This window comes from Barbus barbus (assembly GCF_936440315.1).
Source record: "Barbus barbus genome assembly, chromosome: 11".
NCBI classification, from domain to species: Eukaryota; Metazoa; Chordata; class Actinopteri; order Cypriniformes; family Cyprinidae; genus Barbus; species Barbus barbus.
This window is the reverse complement of record NC_136739.1, coordinates 18,535,809-18,559,436: the sequence shown is the minus strand read 5'-3', so window position 1 is coordinate 18,559,436 and position 23,628 is coordinate 18,535,809. Positions and strand designations below refer to the sequence as shown.

The 23,628-nt window shown below is 39.4% G+C and overlaps 2 protein-coding genes across 6 annotated transcripts in view; both read left to right on the top strand.

Moving 5' to 3' along the window:
- Positions 1 to 2,848, top strand: part of LOC306876835 (diacylglycerol kinase beta-like) — a 130,747-nt gene extending 127,899 nt beyond the window's left edge. The window contains exon 25 of one of the 2 annotated variants that reach the window (XM_079428258.1): positions 1,224 to 2,848. In XM_079428258.1, coding sequence (XP_079284384.1) covers positions 1,224 to 1,319 — 96 coding nt within the window. In that variant the 3' untranslated portion in view covers positions 1,320 to 2,848. The remainder of the gene's footprint in view (positions 1 to 1,223) is intronic. The other variant, XM_079428259.1, reaches the window with a different exon arrangement.
- A 6,053-nt stretch (positions 2,849 to 8,901) lies between these two features.
- Positions 8,902 to 21,354, top strand: LOC306877230 (ETS translocation variant 5-like). Of its 4 annotated transcripts, none has more exons than XM_079428865.1 (13): positions 8,902 to 9,084; positions 10,717 to 10,852; positions 10,952 to 11,045; positions 11,247 to 11,294; positions 11,652 to 11,702; positions 14,925 to 15,048; positions 15,133 to 15,417; positions 16,019 to 16,305; positions 17,597 to 17,656; positions 17,774 to 17,842; positions 18,102 to 18,271; positions 19,347 to 19,448; positions 19,568 to 21,354. In XM_079428865.1, exons 2-13 carry the CDS (start codon positions 10,805 to 10,807, stop codon positions 19,796 to 19,798), a joined length of 1,569 nt encoding a protein of 522 aa, XP_079284991.1. In that variant the 5' UTR covers positions 8,902 to 9,084; positions 10,717 to 10,804; the 3' UTR covers positions 19,799 to 21,354. The 4 variants fall into 4 exon arrangements, with proteins under 4 accessions (XP_079284991.1, XP_079284990.1, XP_079284988.1 ...); XM_079428864.1 differs by having other exon boundaries at positions 8,959 to 9,084; positions 19,347 to 19,454; XM_079428862.1 differs by lacking the exon at positions 8,902 to 9,084 and having other exon boundaries at positions 10,572 to 10,852; positions 19,347 to 19,454; positions 19,568 to 21,348.
- Positions 21,355 to 23,628: the final 2,274 nt, after the last annotated feature.

Sequence of the window (23,628 nt, the reverse complement as noted above, 5' to 3'; positions counted from 1 at the left end):
TTTTAAATATGGATATTTTTCTTACCCAAATGCATCAATTCACTTCAGAAGGCCTTTATTAACCCCCTGGAGCCATATGGAGTATGATGGATTGATTCACTTTATTGGACTTCAAAATCTCAACGGCCATTCACTGCCATTATAAAGCTTGGAAGAACCAGGACATTTTTATACTATAACTCTGTACTTGTCGGAAAGAAAAAAGTCATATAAACCTAGGATGGGATGAGGGATAGTAAATAATGGGGTGATTTTCATTTTTGGATGAACTATCCCTTTAAGGCTGATTTCACCTTCAACTCAGTTGCTTGGCCCAAACCGGAGTTCGATTCCAGTCTCACTTCACAGTCCAGATCAGCTTTCAAAGTGGAGTTTTCAGCCAAACAACCCAAAATACGTTGTCAAATGGAATTAAACAATATTTTGGAGTCGTGGTTTGTGCACATTAGTAGCACATTGAGTCCACTAACATGCGCAACAAGAGTTCAAATCAACCTTTTCTTTTGAATTTACTTTTATGCTTTGGCAGATGCTTTTACACTGTTGGTTCTGTGAAGTTGCAATGGAATAACTGCATTACTACATCCAAGTGGCAAAAGATTATAAATAAAAAAACATATTTTAGAAAGAGACCACAGTCTCTGTCTGCTCTTAAAGTTCACAAGAGTATGTGATGTAATGTGAAGTCAGATACACCCAATGCTCAATGATAGGTTTCAGTTCAGAGCAGGACCTTTTTCTCCATCTCAGAAAATTGCCTCCTCCGGTCTGTTGCAGCTTTGTACATTCACCCATCCCAGCGAGCAGACTGTTAATTAAAACACTGTCATGTCACACCCTGCCATTGACTGATTATGTCATTAAGAGAGGGGAATAAACATGCAGCTTTCCATCTGCACATAGCGCCAACACAATGTCCTCCGCTATATATACATCTCTATCAGCGCAAGCTCTATAAAAAGTGTGCCGCTGTGCTTTTAGTCCTCTCTAATTTGCCCAACTGTGCAGAGGGGAATATGGGATGTTATTTCAGTTTCAAGGTCAGCTCTCACGTTCTCAAATTTGTGCCTGTTAATCTGGACATGTGTGACTTCTGTCAGCTCATTTGCTGAATGTGAACCAGACAACTGCTTAAAACAGTGAGGAATTAACAAGCAGAAGGATTTACCCAACTGTTCAGATTTGGTTGTCTTCACAGAGTAATCTTGCCTTCTTTCCTGCAGATACGGATCACGCATAAGAACCAGGTGCCCATGATGCTGGGACCGCCACAGAAAACGTTCTTCTTCTTCAAGAAGCGCAACAGAAGTCGGGACTAGATGTGGGACTCCAAAAATCTACCACTTTTCTACAATCATACACTCATGCATCTCCACCTTCCTCAGCTATATTTCTTCATTTTTGGGAGGTGGGACCCAAAGAGAGGAGACCTTTCAAACACTTTTGAGACAAATCAATACAAACACAACACTGTAATGGATCTCTAATGGACTCCCTCTCCCAACACAGCCTGTTATTCACAGGCTGAACCAGTTGAACAGACCCTCTTTGAGTGTCATGACCACTTCCTGTGTCTTATCATCCAGAACGTCTTATCACAGGCTTGTGACCTGTAAGCTATGACTCAATTGCAACCAAATCCCCCCCTACCAGTAGGCCACTGCCTTGGGATCACACTGTGTGCCCTCTCCCTCCTTTTGAGACGGCTCATCAGAAGATACTGCCAATTTCAAAGAGAGGAAGAGAGGACCAGAAAAGCAAGAGAATCACCCAGCAAAAGCAAAAGAAGTGTGTTCAAGTGGAACGAAAAGGAAAGCGAGAGACACCCTGACACAATGTTCTTCACCTGAGAGTTGGTGGTGCACATATGGACGTCACTGGGCCCTGGCTTAGCCTAGCAGGACCAGGGAACAAACTTTCCTCCTAAAGGAGCTTACTGAATTATACATCAGTGCATGCAAAGCACTCATTCCAGTGCCTCTCCAAGGCCCTGCGACATGCCACCACTAAAGAGATGAAACAGCATCCTCATCCATTATGAAGATGTTTATGGGGTCTGCTGATAGGGATAGGTTAGATTGGCCTGAAAGACATGAAACATTTCAGGTTCTGGTGTTTGCTCGGGGCAGTTTTGGTGTTCACCCTCAGGCCGCAAGACTGACCAGTGCAAGTTTTGTTATAGTTAGCTGGATGTTTATTTAATCCCATACTGTCCTCTAAAACAACAGTGCTAGGGTTCAGTGTGGAGAATGGGCCTAAATAATGCAGTGTAAGTTTAGAACACCCTTAGAGGAGAGAAAAAGTGTACTAAAATGGTTTTACCAATGAGCATTTATATCGTAGCAATGTGGCAATTTGTGCAATAATATGATGATTTTATCATATTTTTTAAGCCAAATCAAAATAGTGTACCATTAAGTTTGGGAGTAGATTCTGTCGTTAAAAAACATCTTACATCAGCATACTCTGTTTTGCCTATTTGTTGGCTAGATTCAGAGGGGTTTGAGAACTATTCAACTGGGAGACTTAGAGGTAACCCAGCTAGACTAGCCGAAGACCATCTTAAGACCATCTTAATAGCCTTTTCACACCAACACGAATGTATGGCACAGAAATTCGGTCCAGTTTTCGCATGCGATTTGTCTGTTCAGACTAATGCGAAAACGGAAGAATGACTGACTAAAAAAATGCAACTTCACTCTATGACAGTAGGTGGCGCTTACAGAAAATGAGTTATATGTAACAGCAGCGACTCAGGGCATGTGATCAAAAAAGTGAGAATCGTACTGGTTGGCTGGTTTTCTTGATAATGTAATCTATTCAAAAAAAGAGATTAGAACATCTTTCTAAAAAACAGAATTTTGGCACTAAACATTCGTCTTGGTGTGAACAAGCTAAGACCGTCAAACCAGTTTAGGCCAGTTTTAAGCATAAACGATTTTAATTATTTAATTATTTTTATTTTTTTACAAAAGGATCATTAAGGACATAATGGTAACATTTTAAGATAAGGATTAATTTGTTAACATTTGTTAATGCATTAGATGTCAACATCTATCATTGAAAGTATATGTACAGCATTTAATAATCTTGTTTCATTTCAATTAACTTAATTGCTTGATTCTCGTTCAATTCCACCACATAAATTTATACCATCGTTCATTGTTAATGCATGTATATTCATATTATGTTAAATAATAGAATACAACCTGAAAAATCCATGAACATATGAAGACATTAACATTGACAAGGTTACATCCTGGTAAATAAATGAATCCTGTAAAAATATTCTTAATTGTTAGGTCATGATGCATTAACTAATGTCAACAAATTAAATATTGTAATATTTTGTTACAGAAACAATTTAAGAAAAATTTGCTACATATTTCTGAGAAAACAGAAAGTCTCTTCACTGAAGCTTACAGCATCTCCATTCAGAGGCGGGCTGAAATCGATCCAGCACTGGTATTAACACTGAATCCTCAGGTCCTCATCTGTCACAACAAGCTACTGCAGTGGGGTTTGATTTACTGCTGCATGGACGGAGCCTAAATTTAACTTCCTATTTCAGGGAGTGAAACACTATTCCTAATTGCAGCATGAAAACATCAGCTCGCAATTTCAGGTCGACAGTCAAGCCGGTCCAGATGAATGCAGAGAACAGAAGTTACTTATGGTTAGGGTCAACAACAGTGACTTAGAGATCCAAAAAGTGAGCTTTTTCATTTTTTAGCCCTTCTGAGAAGGCACATAGAGTATTTAACTTAACGATGCCCACTATGTATCATTATTCATATAATCCAAGAGCCTTGTGTGCATATATATGAATGTGTTTAAAGGTATAACTTAATATAGTATCAGAGATTAGCTAATGGGTCACATGATTGACTGTAGCCATCAGGCAGATGTGCCTGATATAGATCAACATGCAGTGATCATCAGATGCTTTCGCAGTGTGCCATAGGACGCAAAGGTCTGTGTTGGAACTGTATATATTTCACAATACAGAACTGGGGTCAGATTGACTTAAAGTTCAGGTGTTGACTTTGGAAACTGAGCTCTTACCAGGGTTAGCAGGTTAACGTTCCCTTTAAAGAACACTGAACCGCAGAAGCTACGCCAGAGTCCTAAAAAATGCTAATCTCTCCATATGACCACAGAACAGACGCTCACCTCCAGCCAGCGAGTTGGTTTATCATAGAACTTAATGGTGGATTTGGCTAAAAGAGCCCCATTGTTCCTGTAGTCATTGGACAGATGGTTTATCCTGCGTGACAGTCTGGTGTTTAAAAAAAACGGTTTGGTTACAAGTGCATGTTTACAACTATATTTCATTTTACAGTTTAGAATGATTTTAAACAGTCATGTGTATATATAGATAATGTTTATATTTTCTCCAAAGTTTAACCACCGCATGCCTGCTGAAACAAAGAAGACAAAGACGTCTGCTTGAAGAGAGACCACGCTGATTGTTGTTACTTTATTAGTTTCATATGAATATTTTTGGACCTTATCCAGGCCCCTTGTATCTACCCAACGTGCTTTTCCTCAGTCCATTAGTAGCATGTTCATTGTACAAGTACCTCTGTGGATGTTCTCTGTTCTGTTTCGTATTTTGTAAACTGAGGTTTGGCGCCAATGTATGCCAATCGATGGGCGACTGAGGAATGTCACGTTTGGAAAATGCCATACCAATGTCACCTTCTATGTCATTTCTGTGAATAACTGATAGCCTTAACTTACCAGTACAAAATAGCATTTTGCCTGGAGCAAAGACTTTTGCAATATAAGTCACTGAAAAAAAATCAACCAAATGAAGGAAAAAACATCTGTTTTGCCGTGTTGCAATAACTCATTGTTGTTAGTGTCATCATACCGGCCTACTCGCTCTCAGAGAAGAGTGGTGATAGAGCAATGGCCTGCACATCACAAATGAGCTCCATGATGCATTTGGCACCACATATGTCTTCATTTGTGGACTGGACTGATTTTATCTATTATTTGTTACTGTCCTAAAACTGTGATTGCTCAATCTGCCCATCACTGTCTCTTTTCTCATAACAATAACACATAATTTTATCTGTCAAACCGTGCTGCCTCTTGCAGGGTTGTGCTTTCTTCAGAATTGAATTTTAAATTCTAATTAAAATTCTAAATCTGAATTGGGGTTTTGAATTAAAAATGAATCGTAATTCAAAGAAGTTCATGTGACACTAAAAAAACTGTTCAGTTTGACAAAGCCTTTTTTTTTTTTTTTTTTTTTTTTTTTTTTTTTTGGGAAGTTTTGCCGAGAAGTCTTAAAGATTGAGGGTTTGTTGGCCTCAAAGACAAAGAACGATGAATGGATGAAAGAACATTATTTTTCCAGGTGGCATTTACTGTTGAATTTTTTAATATTACAATTCAATGCATTCCTCTTCCTGTCATTCCAATTCAAATCCATGTAGGGTGTGGGAAATTCTATTCAAATTCAAACTAATGAGTGGAAAGGAATGCGATTTTGTTCAGTTCTGAATTTTGCCCAACCCTGGCATCTTGAGACCAAACCAGGAAAGATTTTTAAGGACGGTGAACCAGAATCCTGCACTTAAATATGAAGAGACAATATGGCTTATCTCAGTGTAGCTCTATTCTTAGCTGGGACAGATGAGCGGTATTGAGCACCACTGATACAGTTGAGCCCATATCAACCCTGAATGTGATGTTCTACATGTGTACTCACTGTCTTATTCCTGCTATAGGGTTAGTGTGGTTTGTAGCACTCCATCTGTGTGGTAGGCAACAAGGTTCAGGGACAGGAGTCCTGCAGACTGAGATGGGGTTAAAGGGTGAAGCGTGCCCTCGAAAGACCCACTTAGACTCTGTTACTCTGGTTCTTGTAAGCTGTTGGCATCCATGTTAATGGACAAAAGATTTTATTGAATAAACGGAGAGACTGAAGCTTTGCGTCTGGTGTGGGTCATTGGGTGGCTCGGCCGGGATGCTTACTCATATCCGGCAAAGGCGCCCGACACAATCCTCTACTTATCATTATTGAATTTCAGTTTACACAATAAATCACAGATTTCTGTGCTCCTGTGCTGATGATATGAGGCACTCTGGGGAAATACTGTGAGCTTTTAGCATGGTACTTAAGATCCACACAGTTCAGTCCAAATGTCAGCGCACTTTAACACTTTTGACACTTCATCTCCCAGACAACACCTTCTGTCATGATTGCACCTGTATAGACTTGCACACTTGAGTTTCAATCATACCATGATGCAACTGCAAGACATTGGCAGATTTTCTAATTCAATCTTTCCAAAGTAATGGGTGTGTTATTCTCCCATTATACTGTACATTATGCTGACCCTGCACACCAAAGTGAGAATCTGTGTTGAGTGCTGACTAGATTTTGTGGCCTCCTCTAGACTCTCAGAAAATTGTACCTTTAGGGGTAAAATTGGGGGAGCATGCTCAAATATGCACCATAAGTTTTGATTCTTGGTACAAAGGTGCACGCTTGGAAGGTATTGCCCCAGTTACACGCTGTTATTGTGGTGTAACCAAACATTACATCTTGCAGGATTCATGAAATACATTAAATAAATGATCCAGGTTCACTACAAGTTAAGCTCAACATTATGCCACACTCTTAAAAAGAAAGGTTCCAAAAGGGGGTTTTCACATCACGTTTAACACTATTTTAGTGTGTAAACATTTTGTTAACCTTAAAACGTCTAGAAAAATGAATGTGCTTTTATAAAATTAACTTCACATTCCTGCTTAAATCCACAAAAATGGCTCCATTTGCTTCACTGATTTGCATGTTTTATAGAAATCAAGGAATATATCTTCTTCTTTTTTTTGGTGGTGGTGGTGGTGATTAAAATCATCCCGTAAATGCTGCCATTTGAGCTCAACTTTTAATGAACCCAGAATATTACTTTAAATGCTCTCTTCACTAGCAGTGTATCACAGTCCAACACTCAAACAAATATTAAGAGGACATCTTATCAATGGGAGAATATATGTACATGTACATGATAATTCAGGTGTACTATCACTATACTTGCAGTGTCATTTACAGTATCAGATGGTTGCCATGTGAGGGTGTTTGTTTTCGTCAGGCAGCCCTGTGGCCTCTGCGCTTGTAAATACAGCCCTGTTAGAAGAAAAATGCAGATGACACAAGAAGCTGTGAGCTGGGGCGAAACCTACGCGTCTTGGGTGTGCAGAGATAATGAAGCAGGAATTATCTCTCCATGAACTATTAATAGTCATCAAGTCCCATCATGTCTCTCTTTGGGAGAGCACCAATGGCCCGAGGCTGCGTTAACCTTCGTTCCACTTCATTAACTGGCTGTACCAAGCTGATTTTACACAGTTTTCTGGGTGTATTCAGTCATAGGTTACATACAATAACAAGGTTTAAAAGTTTCGATTTTTCTGTGTGTTAGGAATCTGATTTGCTGCTCTGTCTGTCACCCTTCATTTAACTCTATTGTCATGTGCGGTACTTCTCCTTCCACGGATTAGCCACATTTCCAGAGAAGGGCACGCTGCCAGAACTGTCACACTGGCCCAGTCATGGGCACAAATAAGCCCTTCTCATTATCAGAGTGAGTGATAGCGGATCATTTCAATATCTGTCCCAAAAATGAAAGATATCAAAGAGACGGGTGCTGCTGATGCCTGTGTCAACACCACTCTGGATTTAGGAAGCAGAAAAATGGAAACAGAATATGCTCTTGGCCACCCCTTTCCCACCTCCCACCACATTAGTGAAAGGTGCTATAAAAAGGAGACCCTGACAGCTCGGCAGAGCTGAAAAACCCAGCTTTAGCAGTATCAAGCAGGAGAAACAATGACACCAGTAACTGCATACTGCACATCTTGTTCATGCTATCATTGTGCTCCTGTGAAAGTGGGCTCTGCTCGAAAGCCAGAAGGATTTTGAAGATTATCCTCCTCACACTTGACGCAGAATTTCTCTCCCTCTCTTTTTCACAGAAACAGCTTTGTTAAATATAGATTCTTGGACATCTGGCCTTGACCACAATAATACATTGTAAATCCCTTGCACATCACAAGATTGTGCAGTTCATTGTGTAACAGATAAAAATATAATATTGTATCAATTAATAGTTATGTTAATTATATACCTTTTTTACTTTGAGTAAAATTAATATTTGGGCATGTTGAACATTATGATTTATTCAACAACTTAAATAAGAATAATAGTAAAGAACTTTAATAATAATAAATATGAACAGCAATAATAATAAACGATGTTATTTCATCAATGTTATATTATTATTATTATTATTAATTGACTTGCATTGCCAATTTTTGAATTTTTTATTTTAGATTTTTAGTAATTTTTCTGAGAGTTTATTTTGCAGAACCACAGACATTTTTTCTACTCATAAACTGAAAAGTAGCTACTATTCTAAAATCCTGTTGGAAATTCCACAGGGAATCCATTGCGAATTAGTCCTCCCTTTCTGGAGGAATATTCAGTTTATTATTCTCACGTTATGAGCTGTTTGCAAAGTTTGTTGAGACATGAAATAACCATTGATATATTGGTAAATCCGTTTACCTTATTTCGTTGTGCGCAACTCAGCTTTGTTTTAGCCTAGTCTAAATATAGGCTAATTAAATAGCTTTTTAATGAAGTGTCCTCCAACTTCTGATGTGTTTTGCTGGCGATTCTACTTCTGGCTCTCTGGCCCTTTAAGAGCCTCTGGAAACGTGCGGGGAAATCTTGAAAGTGAATGAAACTCAGCCATTCATAAAAATAGGACAGAAATGGCTTCGATTGGTCCTTTAGCGCTTCATACATATTCCAAGTCCTGCTCGCAAATCATTGGTTTAGAGATGTGAATGACGTGCGCTCGGAGCCAATGGGCTTCTAGATTGAAATGCCTCTCGAGCCCAAGGGAAAACCGAGCAGTCCGTTTACAAAACCTCATTCAAGTTTTGAGTATCGGAGAGAGCGCTTGTATTGATCAATACGAGCGCACTGCATCCTTTTGGGATTAAAATCTGAAACGTGTGTTTTTTCAGTCCACTGCGAGAGGCGCGCTATCTATTAAGGTGAGTTAACCCTCATTCCTCAAATATTCATACGGCGTTCACTGAAATATCGGTTTGAAAGCGGTTGTTTTGCGCAGCGCGTAAGTTTATCGTGGGCTTGCATCTCGCCTTGGGGGAAAGCGAACGCCATTTTCTCCAAGAGAGGGCTTATACTGTTTGGCAACCATTTTAATGCATGAAGTTTTTCCTGTCATATTTTGCGCCCTTGCAGTCTTTACAGAAGCTTGTGCGCTCAGCATTGGTGACATTTATAGGTGAGGTCGGTGCAGCCTGAACAGTGTATGGTTTTGTGAATGGAGGTCTCTCTTTTCCCCCCCTCACGGATCGAGTTTCACTTCATTGAGAAAAACAAGAGGCCGTCAGGGGGCTCTGAGTGGGAGGAGGTCCTCACCCCTGCTTATCTTATATTTACTTTAAGCACTTCATTTAAGGCTATGTTTATTCGGCTTATTTCCGCACGCATAATAATACACAATTTGTTTTGAGTTAATACGTCTTATTTTCTTTTTTTTTTTTCCATGCATTTTTAGAGCAACAAAGCTTGAAAAAAGTACGAGCTTGTTCGCTCTACGCTTAAACTGTACTTGAACGCGAAGCCGCTGAAGTTTTCCCTTCGTTCATTAGCTCTCAGGCATGTCTCGTGGTAGCAAATAGTTGTTAGCGTTTTTAAATTTATTAGTATTTATTTTCACATGTTAGTTCGACTTCCATAGTTTATCACCTATTCATATGTTATTTCATTGTATGTGTACATGTCAGTTAAATAATAAAATTGTTACATTTTACAAGGTGTTTGTGTGTGTGTATATGTGTATGTATATGTATGTGTGTATTTATTTATTTGTAAGTCGCGTTGGATAAAAACATCTGCTAAATGTATATGCACACACACAAACCACAAACCAAACTTCTCATAAAGAGTAACAATAAAATTTTACAATTGTTTTTATTTCATTTAACAGTTAAGTGAGGAATTGTTGTTTCATTGAAACAGCATCACAAGAAAGGTCACAATAATAAAAATGCATAAAAATACCTATAATAATAACAAAAAAATACATTTATAGCATCAAAGAAAGAGCTGTTTTGTTGAGAAGCACCACAAGAAAAGTTGGCATGGTCCTCACAGTCGCCCCTTCCAAGTGTGTTAGTGTCCAGTGTTCCTCAGAATAGATGCTTGGCCAGCAATTCAATTTTTCAATGTTTATTCATGAACTAGTTATATAAGTGGAATATCAATGTAGTGTAACACGAAATGTATGCTTTCCATTTTCCTCAGTTTAACTTAATGTTCACGATTCCTTTCATAGTCTAATCAGCAGCACAGATGGTTGGCTTTGCTTATGTTAGGTTTACATTCATCTCTACTGTGGATTGCATTACGCAGCTCTCTCTCTCTCTCTCTCTCTCTCTCTCTCTCTCTCTGGCTGTCTGTCTTTACACATAAGCTCTGTCAGGAGGGATGTTGTGATGGGCAACAGAGAGAGAGAGAGAGAAGGGGGAAGATGAATACACAGGATCTGAGGGTTTTGTCTGCCTGTATGCAGGGCTTGGTGTTTTGATGCGGGACACACTTGACTGTCCAGTAGATCTACCGCATGATTCATCTGTTTATTTATTTATTTTCATTAGAGAAAACAGAAGACCCAGAGAGGTCAATATAACAATCGCTTTTAAGCGAAGACCCTTTTCTGGGAGCTTTCTTGAAGACCCAGGTGACATGGACGGATTTTATGACCAGCAAGTTCCATTTATGGTCCCACCTAATGTAAGTAAATTTCTGCTTTTCTGTAGATGCATAAAGCTAATGGTGTTTTGTTTTTCAGCATTAAATTAGGCAAAGCTGACCATAAGTATTTTTCCACAGCAAAAGTCGTTACAAGTGGAGGAACCGTATAGCCGTGCAGTTAACGACAGAAAAAGAAAGTTAGTGGAGACTGAACTCGCTCAGGACACAGAGGGTAATTTCAACCTAATGAACATGACTAATGACTGCATGTTTAGCAGATGGATCTGATTATTAAGATGCATTAACAGCGAGAGAGCAGCAGTTTGATCGATGCTGAGATTGTTGATGAAGGCTGCCTTTCATTTATTAAATACTTGGATCATAGTGGGTTTTCATGCTCTTAGACTGTCTTGTCTTTGCTTGTCATCTGTAGAACTTTTCCAGGACCTCAGCCAGCTGCAAGAGATCTGGATCGCCGAAGGTTTGTAACATTTTATTTTCATGCATGTCATTTTTGCTTTGTCATGCAGCTGACATTTATATTTCAGACTCATGAATATTTCTTGTAATATATGCATGTGGAATAGATAATTTCGTGATACACTTTGTCCCAGCTGCTGTTTATTTTTCATGACGCTCTGGCCATTTAATTTGGTCCATTGCACTAGCTTTGCAGCAGTGACCAAAAAGTTGGCACTGAGATGGCTGTTCATTTTTCGATGAACAAAAAAAATACAAAAATAAACGTTGTCTGACAAATTGACATTGATCTGCGGATTGTTTATCAGCAGGGAGCATTGTTTGCAACTCTTTCATGCTTTCCAATCTCTCTCCACAGCTCAGGTGCCCGATGATGAACAGTTTGTCCCAGATTTCCAGTCGGAGAGCTGTGAGTACCTTGAGATGTATTATTTATTCTCCTTGGCAGTGTCCTTTGGATGCAGTCCAGAGAGGGCTAGGGAAAACGGCAGAGGCTGAACTCTCGGAGCTATTTATTATTCATCTCTTGCTCAAATTTAAAGCCAAAGTTTCATGGGAAACAAAGAAGATCTTAGACTAAGAATGGTGTTGAGTGGCCGGACAATCTTGTTGATTTGAGTTGTTGAAGATGCCAGCAGTTATGGAGCTCTTATTATCGTGCATATTAGATATTTTAGCATGCATTAACTTTTAAATAATTGATTTGCTCTTTAACATGGTCAGTGGTGTAACATCCCCACACACTCAGCGCAATAGTGCTTTGATTTATTAGGGCTTAAATGGTCTTTCCGCTTTTCATTCTTGCCTGAATCCTCTCAGCGAGAACCCCCACAATTACCTATTTTTTCAGTGAAATCAGCCGATTGGTATCAGCATCACATGATTCAAGCTCATAATCAGATTTCACACTTTCATGCACTCCGTTCAGCCTCTGGAATGGACTGGATTCCAGCGGGAAGGGGGGAGAGGAAAAGGCCTACCTAAACCCACCAAATCCACAGCTACTGAAGCTCTTTTCATTGAGGGTTCTCAGTCCAAACGCACCCAATTTGTTAAAGCCTGCCCACAGGAATCAAAGCCAAAGGAAATACTTGAGGAACGCTCGGCAGAGCGTTTTATGTTATTTTTCCCCGGTTTTGTCTCTGAAGTTTGTTTTTGTTTTCGTCTGATGTTGAGGCTAGGAGACAGGGTGTGTACAAGGGCATGCATTTTGGTGCAGTTTTGCATGTCAGGGTGGCGTTACTGAAAAGCATAAGAATGTAATGAAGGTTTCTGACATGCTGTTTATTAAATCAGGCACTTTTTGAATGTGAGCCATAGGTTTCTTAATGTGGCATTCCAGTGCAAACTTTTCCTAGTCTTTTCAGTATCCAGAGGTCATCTGGACGTCACATGGTACCCCATGCCCTCCTACACTTTCCCAGTACCGTATCAATAATCAGTGGCCTCTTCTTTAGCAATAACCTTAATGGCCACAGGGCAGAAAATCTTCTCACTTCTCACAAATTACATACAGGTACATCAAAAAATTAGAATATCGTGAAAAAGTTCATTTTTTTTCTTGTAACTTATTTCAAAAGGTGAAACTTTCATATATTTTAGATTCATTACATGTAATGTAAAACATTTCAAACACTTTTTTTGTTTTAATTTTGATGATTAGAGCTTACAGCTGATGAAAGTCAAAAATCAGTATCTCAAAATATTAGAATATTTACATTTGAACTTCAATTAATGACCATCCCTACAGTATAAATTCCGGTTTTATCTTGTTCTTTGAAACCACAATAATGGGGAAGACTGCTGACTTGACAATGATCCAGAAGACGAACATTGACGCCCTCCACAAAGAGGATAAGTCACAGAGGGTCATTACTGAAAGGGGTGGCTGTTTACAGAGTGCTGTATCAAAGCATATTAAATGCAAAGTTGACTGGAAGGAAGAATTTGGGTAGGAAAAGGTGTACAAGCAACAAGGATGACCGCAAGTTTGAGAAAACTGTCAAGCAAAGCTGATTCAAACACTTGGGAGAGCTTCACAAGGAGTGGACTGAAGCTGGAGTCAGTGCATCAAGAGTCTCCACGCTCAGACGTCTTCAGGAAAAGGGCTACCAAGCCACTGCTGAACCAGAGAAAACGTCAGAAGCGTCTTACCTTGGCTGTGGAGAAAAAGAACTGGACTGTTGCTGAGTGGTCTAAAGTCCTCTTTTCAGATGAAAGTAAATTTTGCATTTCATTTGGAAATCAAGGTCCCAGAGTCCGGAGGAAGAGTGGAGCGGCACAGAATCCATGTTGCTTGAAGTCCAGTGTGAAGTTTCCACAGTCAGGGATGATTTGGGCTGCCATGTCATCTGCTGGTGTTGGTCCACTGTGTTTTCTGAAGTCCACAGTCAACGCAACCATCTACCAGGAAATTTTAGAGCATTTCATGCTTCCTTCTGCTGACAAGCTTTATGGAGATGCTGATTTCATTTTCCAGCAGGACTTGGCACCTGCCCACACTGCCAAAGGTACCAAAAGCTGGTTCAATGACCATGGTGTTACTGTGCTTGATTGGCCAGCAAACTCGCCTGACCTGAACCCCAAATGCTATCAAAGCAACCTGGGCTTCCATTACACCTGAGCAGTGCCACAGGCTGATTGCCTCCATGCCACGCCGCACTGATGCAGTAATTCATGCAAAAGGAGGCCCAACCAAGTATTGAGTACATAGAAATGAACATACTTTTTTTTAAATGTTTAAAATATCCTTTTTTTTAATTGATCTTATGTAATATTCTAATTTTCTGAGACACAGAATTTTGGATTTTCATTATCTGTAAGCCATAATCATCAAAATTTCAAGAAATAAAGGCTTGAAATATTTCACTCCGTGTAATGAATCTATATATGGGTTTCACTTTCTGAAATGAGTGACAAAAAATATTGACCTTTTTCATGATATTCAATTTTTTTTAGATGTACCTGTATTTTGAATGAAACCTGAGAGATTTCTGTCCTTCCATTGAAAGTTCACCCCACAAAAAATGAAACGCAGCAAAAAGTTAATTAAGAGACGTAATCAAATAGATGCAGTTTAACCCAAGTCTTCTGATGAACAGGTTTTTCTTCACATATAATAATCACATAGAGTACATCAGATGTGGTCATTTTCAGTGAACTAACACTTTAACAAATGCTTGGAGCTTCCACATGCATACCTTTTGTCTTTTAAGTACAGTCTGGGTGATTTATCTGGCTCGACTCGTGTGGATCCAGTTGCGTTGGCCATTATGTGGCGCCGGATATGAGAGGTTGATGCAGAGATCCAGGGGCTAATGGTTACAGTGCGGGGAAGAAAATCATTCACAATCATTGAATTACGACCACACTGATTCATGAGTATTGACTCGGCTATGATGGAAATCTGAGGGGAGTGCTTTGATTGCATGTGTTGTTCTGCACCATGAAACTGATGGGCAGAACGAAGGGCTTTTATGCCTCGCAGTCGATTGTCATTACCCGTGAAATATGGCGCTTTAATGGTGGAGAAGAATCTCCTTCTGATGCGTTTCACTGCACTTCATTTGATGTGTTTGACTGGACGCTCTGCATCATTAGAAACATCTCCTTCTGCTCTTTTCTCTCACAGTGATGTTTCATGGCCCACCACCAGTGAAGATCAAACGCGAACTGAGTCCCTCCAAAGAGCTCTCCCCCTGTAGCCAGGATGGAAGTCCCATGCCATATGGAAAGAAGTGCCTTTACAGCTACAGGTACTTTCTTAGATATCCACCTCAATGTCGTTGAAATCTTCTTGTCAGCGTGATGAATAATTGTCTTCGTTTTCCTTAATACAGTGCCTATGAAAGGAAGCCCACAGCTGGGTTCAAGCCATTGACTCCTCCCTCAACGCCCGTCTCACCATGTGTCCCCACCAACACTCTGGGAACACGTCCCCTGCATGAACAGACTCCTCCTCCCGTATCCAACTCAACATTAGGGCAGCGTATCCTTCATGGGCAGCCTTCAATGACCAAGACCACCCCCAGCCAGCAGTCTCTCCCTCACCACAGCCAGAGCCCACCTTTTGCAGTACCCTGTCCACCCCTAAACCGTGACACTCACTTCAGTAATGAACCTAGGTGAGTTTCTGCATGGTTTCAGGAGATTTCAATTTTATTGACGTGCATATATATAATATAATTTCTTTAATTGGAAAATTTCAAAAGAACTTTTTTTTTTTTTTTTTTTTTTTTAAATGGACAACTTTTGTAACATTATAAATGTCTTAAATGTAATTTTTGATCAATTCAATGCATTCTTGCTGAATTAAAAAAAATTGCTTTAAAAACATTTGGTAGTGAATTAATATATTATGGCAGTTGACCCTATAGCCATGCTCATTTTATAAGGTCAAAAAATGTGGTTTACATCACTGCTGGGGGCTCTAATAACCCCCGTGGGAATAGATTGGCTGGCATCCTGCCCTGCCAACTGTAGCTGAATTCCTGGGAGCTTGCCGGAGAATGTGTGGCACATCATTTACAGCCTCTAGCATAAGACTTTAAAGTGCTAGTGCTAAGCTGCTCTTTTATTTCACATTACTAACACATCTATATTTTAACATGCTTATGTTTATGACTTCCTTGAATTATAAGCAGCTGCTTGGATTTAACTGAAAGTGCACTGTGTCATTTACTCCAAAGTTGGTTCTGATTTTTTAATGCTGTTTTTGTCTTGCAGGTTTCAGCGGCAACTTTCAGAGCCTTGCCTTCCATTCCCACCTTCTGACACCCAAGGAAGACCCAACTTCAAGCCACAGGTCCCCAGCACTTCACCAAGAGATGGTAGGCCACCTTACCATCGCCAAATGTCCGAGCCCCTGGTTCCTGTGCCTCCTCAGGGCTTCAAACAGGAGCTCCTAGACCCCCGCTATGCTGAGCAAGGTGTTCCCAACATGGGCCCATCCCAGGCTGCCTTCCATCCGATGGCCATCAAGCAAGAGCCACGAGACTTCTGCTTTGATTCTGGTGAGGACTGTCCCGTTTCTTAATGTATTCAAGTGTTAATCTGCCTGGGCTTCACGAGAGTTGTCTGGGTGAGGGCATGGAATGTATTTTGTGTACTTCCACGGGCCTGTGACTTTTAGCATTGTTTAGTGAGGTGCATGCACACATGCAAACCTTGAACCTTTGCGCGCAAAGAGGAGACATTCTGAGAGGGCTGCACTCCTCATACCTAGACATTCCTTAAGTACAGCATTATTAATAAACAGCGCTGTCAATTTAACATGCTAAAATATTTAGTCCTAGACATTGAAAGAAATTTCAAAAGGTTGCATTAAGAGATCATAGTTGGGTCATAATCCGTCACAACCCTATGCTTCCTGTTTGTGATCCATACATTCAGCCTTATGCACTCTTCCAAGTTTTATACTATCCCTCTAGGTTTATGTTTGCAGGTTAGTGATGTAATTCCAAATCCTCTTACCATCCTTATTATAAATGTGTACGTCACACATTACATTTGCATGGGGGCGGCTGAGTCTTTTCATCTGTACAGCAGCCTAACAGATGATGCATCTGATGCAATCAATGAGGATCGCATACTCAAAGTAAGACAGGAAAGGGGTGGAGTGGCCTGCCGAATCACCAGGACACGCAAGGGCAGATAAAACATGATTGTCATGGTCCAGTAACTCGATACGTTGGCTAATCCTATTTGGTGACTCAGTGCTCACTGCTAATGCGGCATGTTTCTTTGGTGTGTTGATATGAGCTTAGCCAGCGCTACCAGATGTGTGAGGCTGGACATTCACGGCCCAGATGTTGCATCAGTGTTTCAAATAGGCCAGAATGACACTTGTTCATCATCTTGCCTTTTTAGAGCTCCCATAAAATCTGTTTATATGCCAAATGTCTGTCTTCATTAGAATTAAGGAACAGAAAATGTTATTTTATAATCACTGAGTACTGTTCGTTTTTTCTTTCTGTTTTTAGTACTTATTTTGTTTTGACATTTTATTTCTATATTTTTTCTATATGTTGCATCAACTAAATGAAAAATATTTCATTGGAATTTGAATTAAAATAAGCTTGAAGGTTTTTTTGTATACATTTTATTTCCGTTAACATTTTTGTTTCAAGTAACAAATGCTTTGTATAGTTTTAGTAAACTATAATAACCTTGAAAACTGTAAATAATTTTCTAAAGGTTCATTTAATTTTATCTTTATAGTATTTATTTTATTTTAAATGAACTGCTGACTCATTTATCATTGGTAATTTCTCTTTTTATATAATCCCATTGTTTGTTTTGCAGAAGTGCCTAAGTGTCAGTCTTCATTTGGGAGAGCCGCAAGCTTCTACCAAAACCATGAGAGTAAGTGGCATCACCATTAAAGCATATACTACATGACTGCAGCTCCAGCATGCTAAAGTGATCTTATCCTGTCTTAATCTAGCATACAGTGTCTTTGTTTCTTCCCTCTGCCTGTAGACTTCTCATTTGACAGAGATCAGCAGTTGTATTTCGACGACACCTGTGTGGTTCCCGAGAGACTTGAAGGTAAGAGTTCACAACAAGTCATGTATAGTTTCAAATCAAAGACAAGTTAATGGTCAAATGGTCATCTCGGTAGTTGTCAAGTGCTCAGTCTGCATTGTAGAGATTCACCAGGACACCCCATTCTTTGAAGAGAGAGCTAATACTGTGGTGCGAAATGAAGGCTGTGTCCACATTAGCCACATTTGTGTTGGAATTTCTCACCTGCTTGTTCACGCTGCTCTAGGCAAACTCTAATCGTCGTAATTCTTGTTCCTGACAGGGAAGGTAAAGCAAGAGCCCTCTGTGTATCGTGACGGCCCGCCTTACCAACGTCGTGGCTCCCTCCAGCTTTGGCAGTTTCTGGTTACGCTGCTGGATGATCCTGCCAACGGTCATTTCATTGCCTGGACAGGACGTGGAATGGAGTTCAAACTTATTGAGCCTGAGGAGGTGAGCGCCAACATTCAATTTTTCCGCATTCTTTCAGGCACAAACACCATTTACAGTAGCCCTGTGTGTTCTTGCTTTCAGTAGCTGGGTTTCTATTCATATATTTTTGTTAGTTTTAGGATAACAGAATAAATTCTAATGGAAACATTAAAATGCAAATAAAAATTCTAAAATGCACATTAAGTCGGTGCCAGAAACCTTGTGGGCAGATTGCTGACATGAAGCGCTGTTGCGCTACGGGCGTCCCGAGTTTGAATCCTGGCTTTAGGAACTTTTCCGATTCTGCCCCCTCTCTCTCTCCCACTTTGCTTTCTGTCTACACTGTCCTATAACTATTAAAAGGCAAAAATAAGTCAAAGGAAGTAAAAAATAAAATGCACATTTAAAAAAAAATGTTTGCGGTGGATTTTATTAATTAAAGGTAATGGTTGGTAGTATATGTAAATGTTTTTGGTTTTTTTTTAAGCAACAAATCTTAACCCACATTTTTATATTCCCACCCACAGACAATCAGCTTGAACTCCGTGCATTATTGATGTTGAAGTTTCCATACTCTTCCTTTCCAAAGAGAACTCCACAGCCTTTTTTCTGTTCTCTTGTCAAGTAGCACTGATTTCAAAAACATTTTCACAGTTCATAGCTACATAGACAACCAAGTTTTAATAAAATCCCTGGTGGTAAATTACCTCTTTAAGAAGTCATTTACTCATCGTTAATTAAAACACATTTACAGAAGTTCCAAGATGCTGAGGTAGTCATATGACTTTTTTGATAAGCAAGTCATGTCTGAATACTTTGCCAATATTATCGTCTGACACACTGTCACTGACAAAAGGCATCTGCCAATTCTTAACATTTTGTCAGACCGTTTGTGTGCTCTACATCGCAAGTAAATTTCATAAAATTAAAAAAAAAAAAGGCCACAGTGGCTTTCATGGTGGCTACAACCAATTTCTCTTTACGTGACAGTGTACTACTCTTGAATACCATTGGATAGTTTTAGCAATTTTCCAAGTTTTGTTGCCAACTAAATTGAAACCGCTAATGAAATGACAATCGTCATCTGTGTTTTCAGGTGGCCCGGCGCTGGGGCATCCAGAAGAACAGACCGGCCATGAACTACGACAAACTCAGTCGCTCACTGCGTTACTATTATGAGAAGGGAATCATGCAGAAGGTAAAGGCAGGTTCACGTTTCGTTTACTCTATGCTCTGCTCATAATCACAATAGTTGCTGTAATTTGTCCACTTTTAAAAAACATTTGGGATAATCTAATGCCTCTTTTCTCTTTTCAGGTCGCTGGAGAGAGGTACGTGTACAAATTCGTGTGTGATCCTGAGGCCCTCTTCTCAATGGCCTTCCCAGACAACCAGAGGCCCAACCTTAAAGCAGACCCTGACGGTCTGCCCGGAGTAGACGACGACACACTTCCGTTGGCACACTATGACGAGGGGGCTTCATACTTGGTGGACGGTGGCGAGCAGTGTGTTGCTGGGATGCCTTTCCCTGACGGTTACGTGTACTGAGCCTGAACTGCTTATCTGACTGAAACACACCTGTCCCTATTGCCTCGACTCCTTTTGAACTGTTGCCCACTTCCAGATTAACCCTCCCAATTATTAAAAAAGAACGAGGAGAAATCTGCGAGCCACCTTTTCTCAGGTGAGAGAAAGGTGTCAAGGAGATGAGGAAAGCTGGCTTCCCAAGCTTAAAACTTCCTCGTGGCAAACGGTCACTGCCACAGAGAAGGAGAGGTTGAGCTGGAGCCGACCGGTGCCGAAAGACTGACAGATCTCACTGCGAGAATTGTAGCAATTCTGTTTTTGACAATCTGCTTTTTTTTTTTTAAAGAAAAATTGATAACGAATTAAGAGACATCCTCACAGAAAAAAAACCCTTAAATGCAGCACTATTTAATAGTTGCCTTTTTGGTCCGAATTAATTTTGTTTTACCTCCAAACCATGTAGACAAGAAGTCAAAAGGGCTTTATTTTACAAGGGGAAAAAATGACCCATTTGTTTCTTCAGACTTGTTAAGACTCTTTAGAAAGCTGGCTTTTATACAACACTTTTTGTTGAACTAAATGTGGACAGCTTTAATTATGCTGAGGAATACAGAACATGTTCTTTTTGTATTATTTGGTTTTGTTCTGAGTCCTTTGTCATGTGTTGGTTTTATATGAACTTTTTTTGTTTTCATGCTGGTTAACCCAGGGGTTGTTGATGTGAAGTTAAACCAGAGGCACTCTTCGTATATTTAGTCAACTTCACAGGACTGTTAACCCATTTAAATGTATTTCTGTACGCCTGTCACTATTTAATTTTAGTTTTCACTTCCCAAAAAGCCAAAATTTTAATTACAAATACATATAATTTTCTCACTTGACAACATTCAAAAGGGATGCACTAGTCAGACTTTCTCCATGCTTTAGTGTTAGTGGGGGTCAAACAACATTTAGCCTCTTACATTATTATTATTCTTTTTGGAATCATTCTATATTTTAATGCACCAGGAAAGCAGGAGTATCAGGGCCTTGCATGCAATAAGGTACAAGAAAAATAAATTTTCCTGGTCAGCTACTCGTTGTTGAAAGACCACTGCTTCCTTTTGCATGACGTATTCAATGATCGGCTGTTCACTAACATATCGCTTTATGCTGGACAAAGAAGAAATTGTGGAGTTCTCTGCATTTGTATTCTTTTCCTTTTTTTTTTTTTTGAAAAGATTAACTTATTTTTTTCAAAGTCTGCATTTATTTGATTTTATTGTATAAGCTGTATAGTTCTGCCTGTAACAGATACTCCATGTATGTTTTAAGTGGATCCCTGTGTTGCAGTGACTGCACACCAGTGGTTACCGGACACCCTTTCCTGGTGGGTTCGAGAGCAGTGCCTTTAAATGAGAGGTGCAGCTTCTAAAATAAGTTCTCTCATGGAATGAGGGACTTGTCTCAATATCCACCACAGAAGGGTTGTCTGCACTTGTACAGGTTTAACCTTGTCCCCTCACTATGTGTACCTTACACTGCTGAGTTTATAATCTGTACTGGGTACAATAAACTGTCCATTCTGCTTCACTTGCACTCTTGTGTTCTGCTATTTCTTCTCCCACATCTATTTCAGTGACAGAGTAGCTGCATGTTTGATTTTTTATATATATATATATATATATATACACACACAGTGCATTCATAAAGTATTCAGACCCTTCACTTTTTTTATATTTTATGCTGAAACCTTATACTACAATTGTTTAAATTCATTTTTTTTTTCTCATTAATTGCACTCCGTACCACACAATGACAAAGTGAAAATTTTAGAAATGTTTGTAAATTTATTAAAGAAAAACTGAAATAATACATTTACGTAAATATTCAGACCCTTTACTCAATTACAGCCTTGAGTCCTTTTGAGTATGACGCAACAAGCTCTGGACACCTGGATTGGAGGATTTTCTGCCATTCTTCTTTGCAAATCCTCTCAAGCTCGGTCAGGTTGGATGGGGGCCATTGGTGGACAGCCATTTTCAGGTCTCTCTAGAGATGTTCGATAGGGTTCTTGTCAGGGCTGCTACCAGCACACTTTACTTTTGGGATGGTACTCTGCAGGTGATGAGTAGAGCTTGTTTCCTTCAAACATGATGCTTAGAATTGAGGTTCATCAGACCAGATAATCTTGTTTCTCGGAGTCTGAGGGCTGTCCTTTAGGTGCTGTTTAGGCGCCATAAAGCCCAGATGGGTGGAGTGTTGCAGTGATGTTTGTCCTTCTGTAAGTTTCTCCCATCTGCATATATTATCATGGAGCTCAACTAGAGTGACCATCAGGTTCTTGGTCACCAGTCTAGACAAAGCCCTTCTCCATCAATTGCTTAGTTTGGCTGGGCGACCAGGGGCTTGTACCATGAAGCCGGTTTAGCTGGCTAGACAGGTAAGTTTCAGTTTAGTTTGCGCCAACTTAGGGTTTTAGGTACCATGAAAGTGGTTTGGCTCTTAGCAGTGTTCATTGCCATAGTAACTTATGCTCCACAGCTAACCTGCTCTCAAACTGAAATTTGACCAATCAGCTTCAAGCAAAGTGACACATCTCTGACGCAATGAAGCCACTCCTCCAATTTCTGCAAACTCCAAATGAAAGGGCGCTATACATAGTAAACATTGTTTTAAAGAAAATCATCTGATTTTTAGAGATTATTATTTTTATAATTATTTTATACAATTATTATACCCTTAATCCATTGCACAAACCATCTTAGATTAATTCTAATTAAGCTTTTATTTTAAATTAATATAAATATATAGATAATATGCAATATAAATAAGTTTTAGAAACAATAGGTTTAAACATGACTACATATGAGCTTGGATTTTTAAGTGTTTTTATACCTGTACATAACTCTATAAACTAACTTTACAACTTTTACTTGCGCTTACATAGTAAAATCGTTAGTAGTCGATCGTTTCATCTTGCAAACACTGCCAAATGTAATGTAAATGTTTAATATTTAAATGTAATATAATATTTTTATATTTAAATGTAAATATTTAAATTCTTCATATTGTTCAATCTTTGGTAATGACTCGCTCACGAGAAGTGAATCACAGTTTTAAGGCATGTGATTGGCTGCTCATTAATAATGTCACACTTTCACATGTACGCGCTGTATTAACTCAGGCTCGAGCCTGAGTTGACAAAGCTGATGATCACCTTCATGGTACCAACAAAGCCACCATCATGGTACAGGCCCCAGCTCTTGGAAGAGTCCTGGTTGTGTCAAACTTATTCCATTTGAAAATTATGGAAGCCACTGTGCTCTTGGGAACCTTCAGTGCAGCAGTTTTTTTTTTTTTGGTAGCCTTCCCCAGATCTGTACCTCAATACAATCCTGCCGCTGAGCTCTGCAGGCAGTTTGTTTTACCTCATGGCTTGTTTATCGCTCTGATATGCGTTGTCAGCTGTGAGGTCTTTTATAGAGAGGTTCGTACCTTTCCAAATCATGCCCAATCAATATAATTTACCACAGGTGGACTCCAATGAAGGTGTAGAAACATCTCAGCAATGATCAAATGGGAGGCACCTGAGCTAAATTTCAAGTGTTGTTCAAAGGGTCTGAATACTTAAGTAAATGTGATATTTCAGTTTATTATTTTTTAATAAATTTACAGACATTTCTAAAACTCTGTTTTCACTTTGTCATTATGAGGTATGGAGTGTAGATTGAGAAAAAAAATAATTTAAACAATTGTAGTATCAGGCTGCAACATAATGAATTTGAAAAAAGTGAAGGGATCTGAATACTTTTTGAATGCATTGTATATAAGGTTGGGGTCAGTAAGCTTTATTAATATTTATGTTTGCC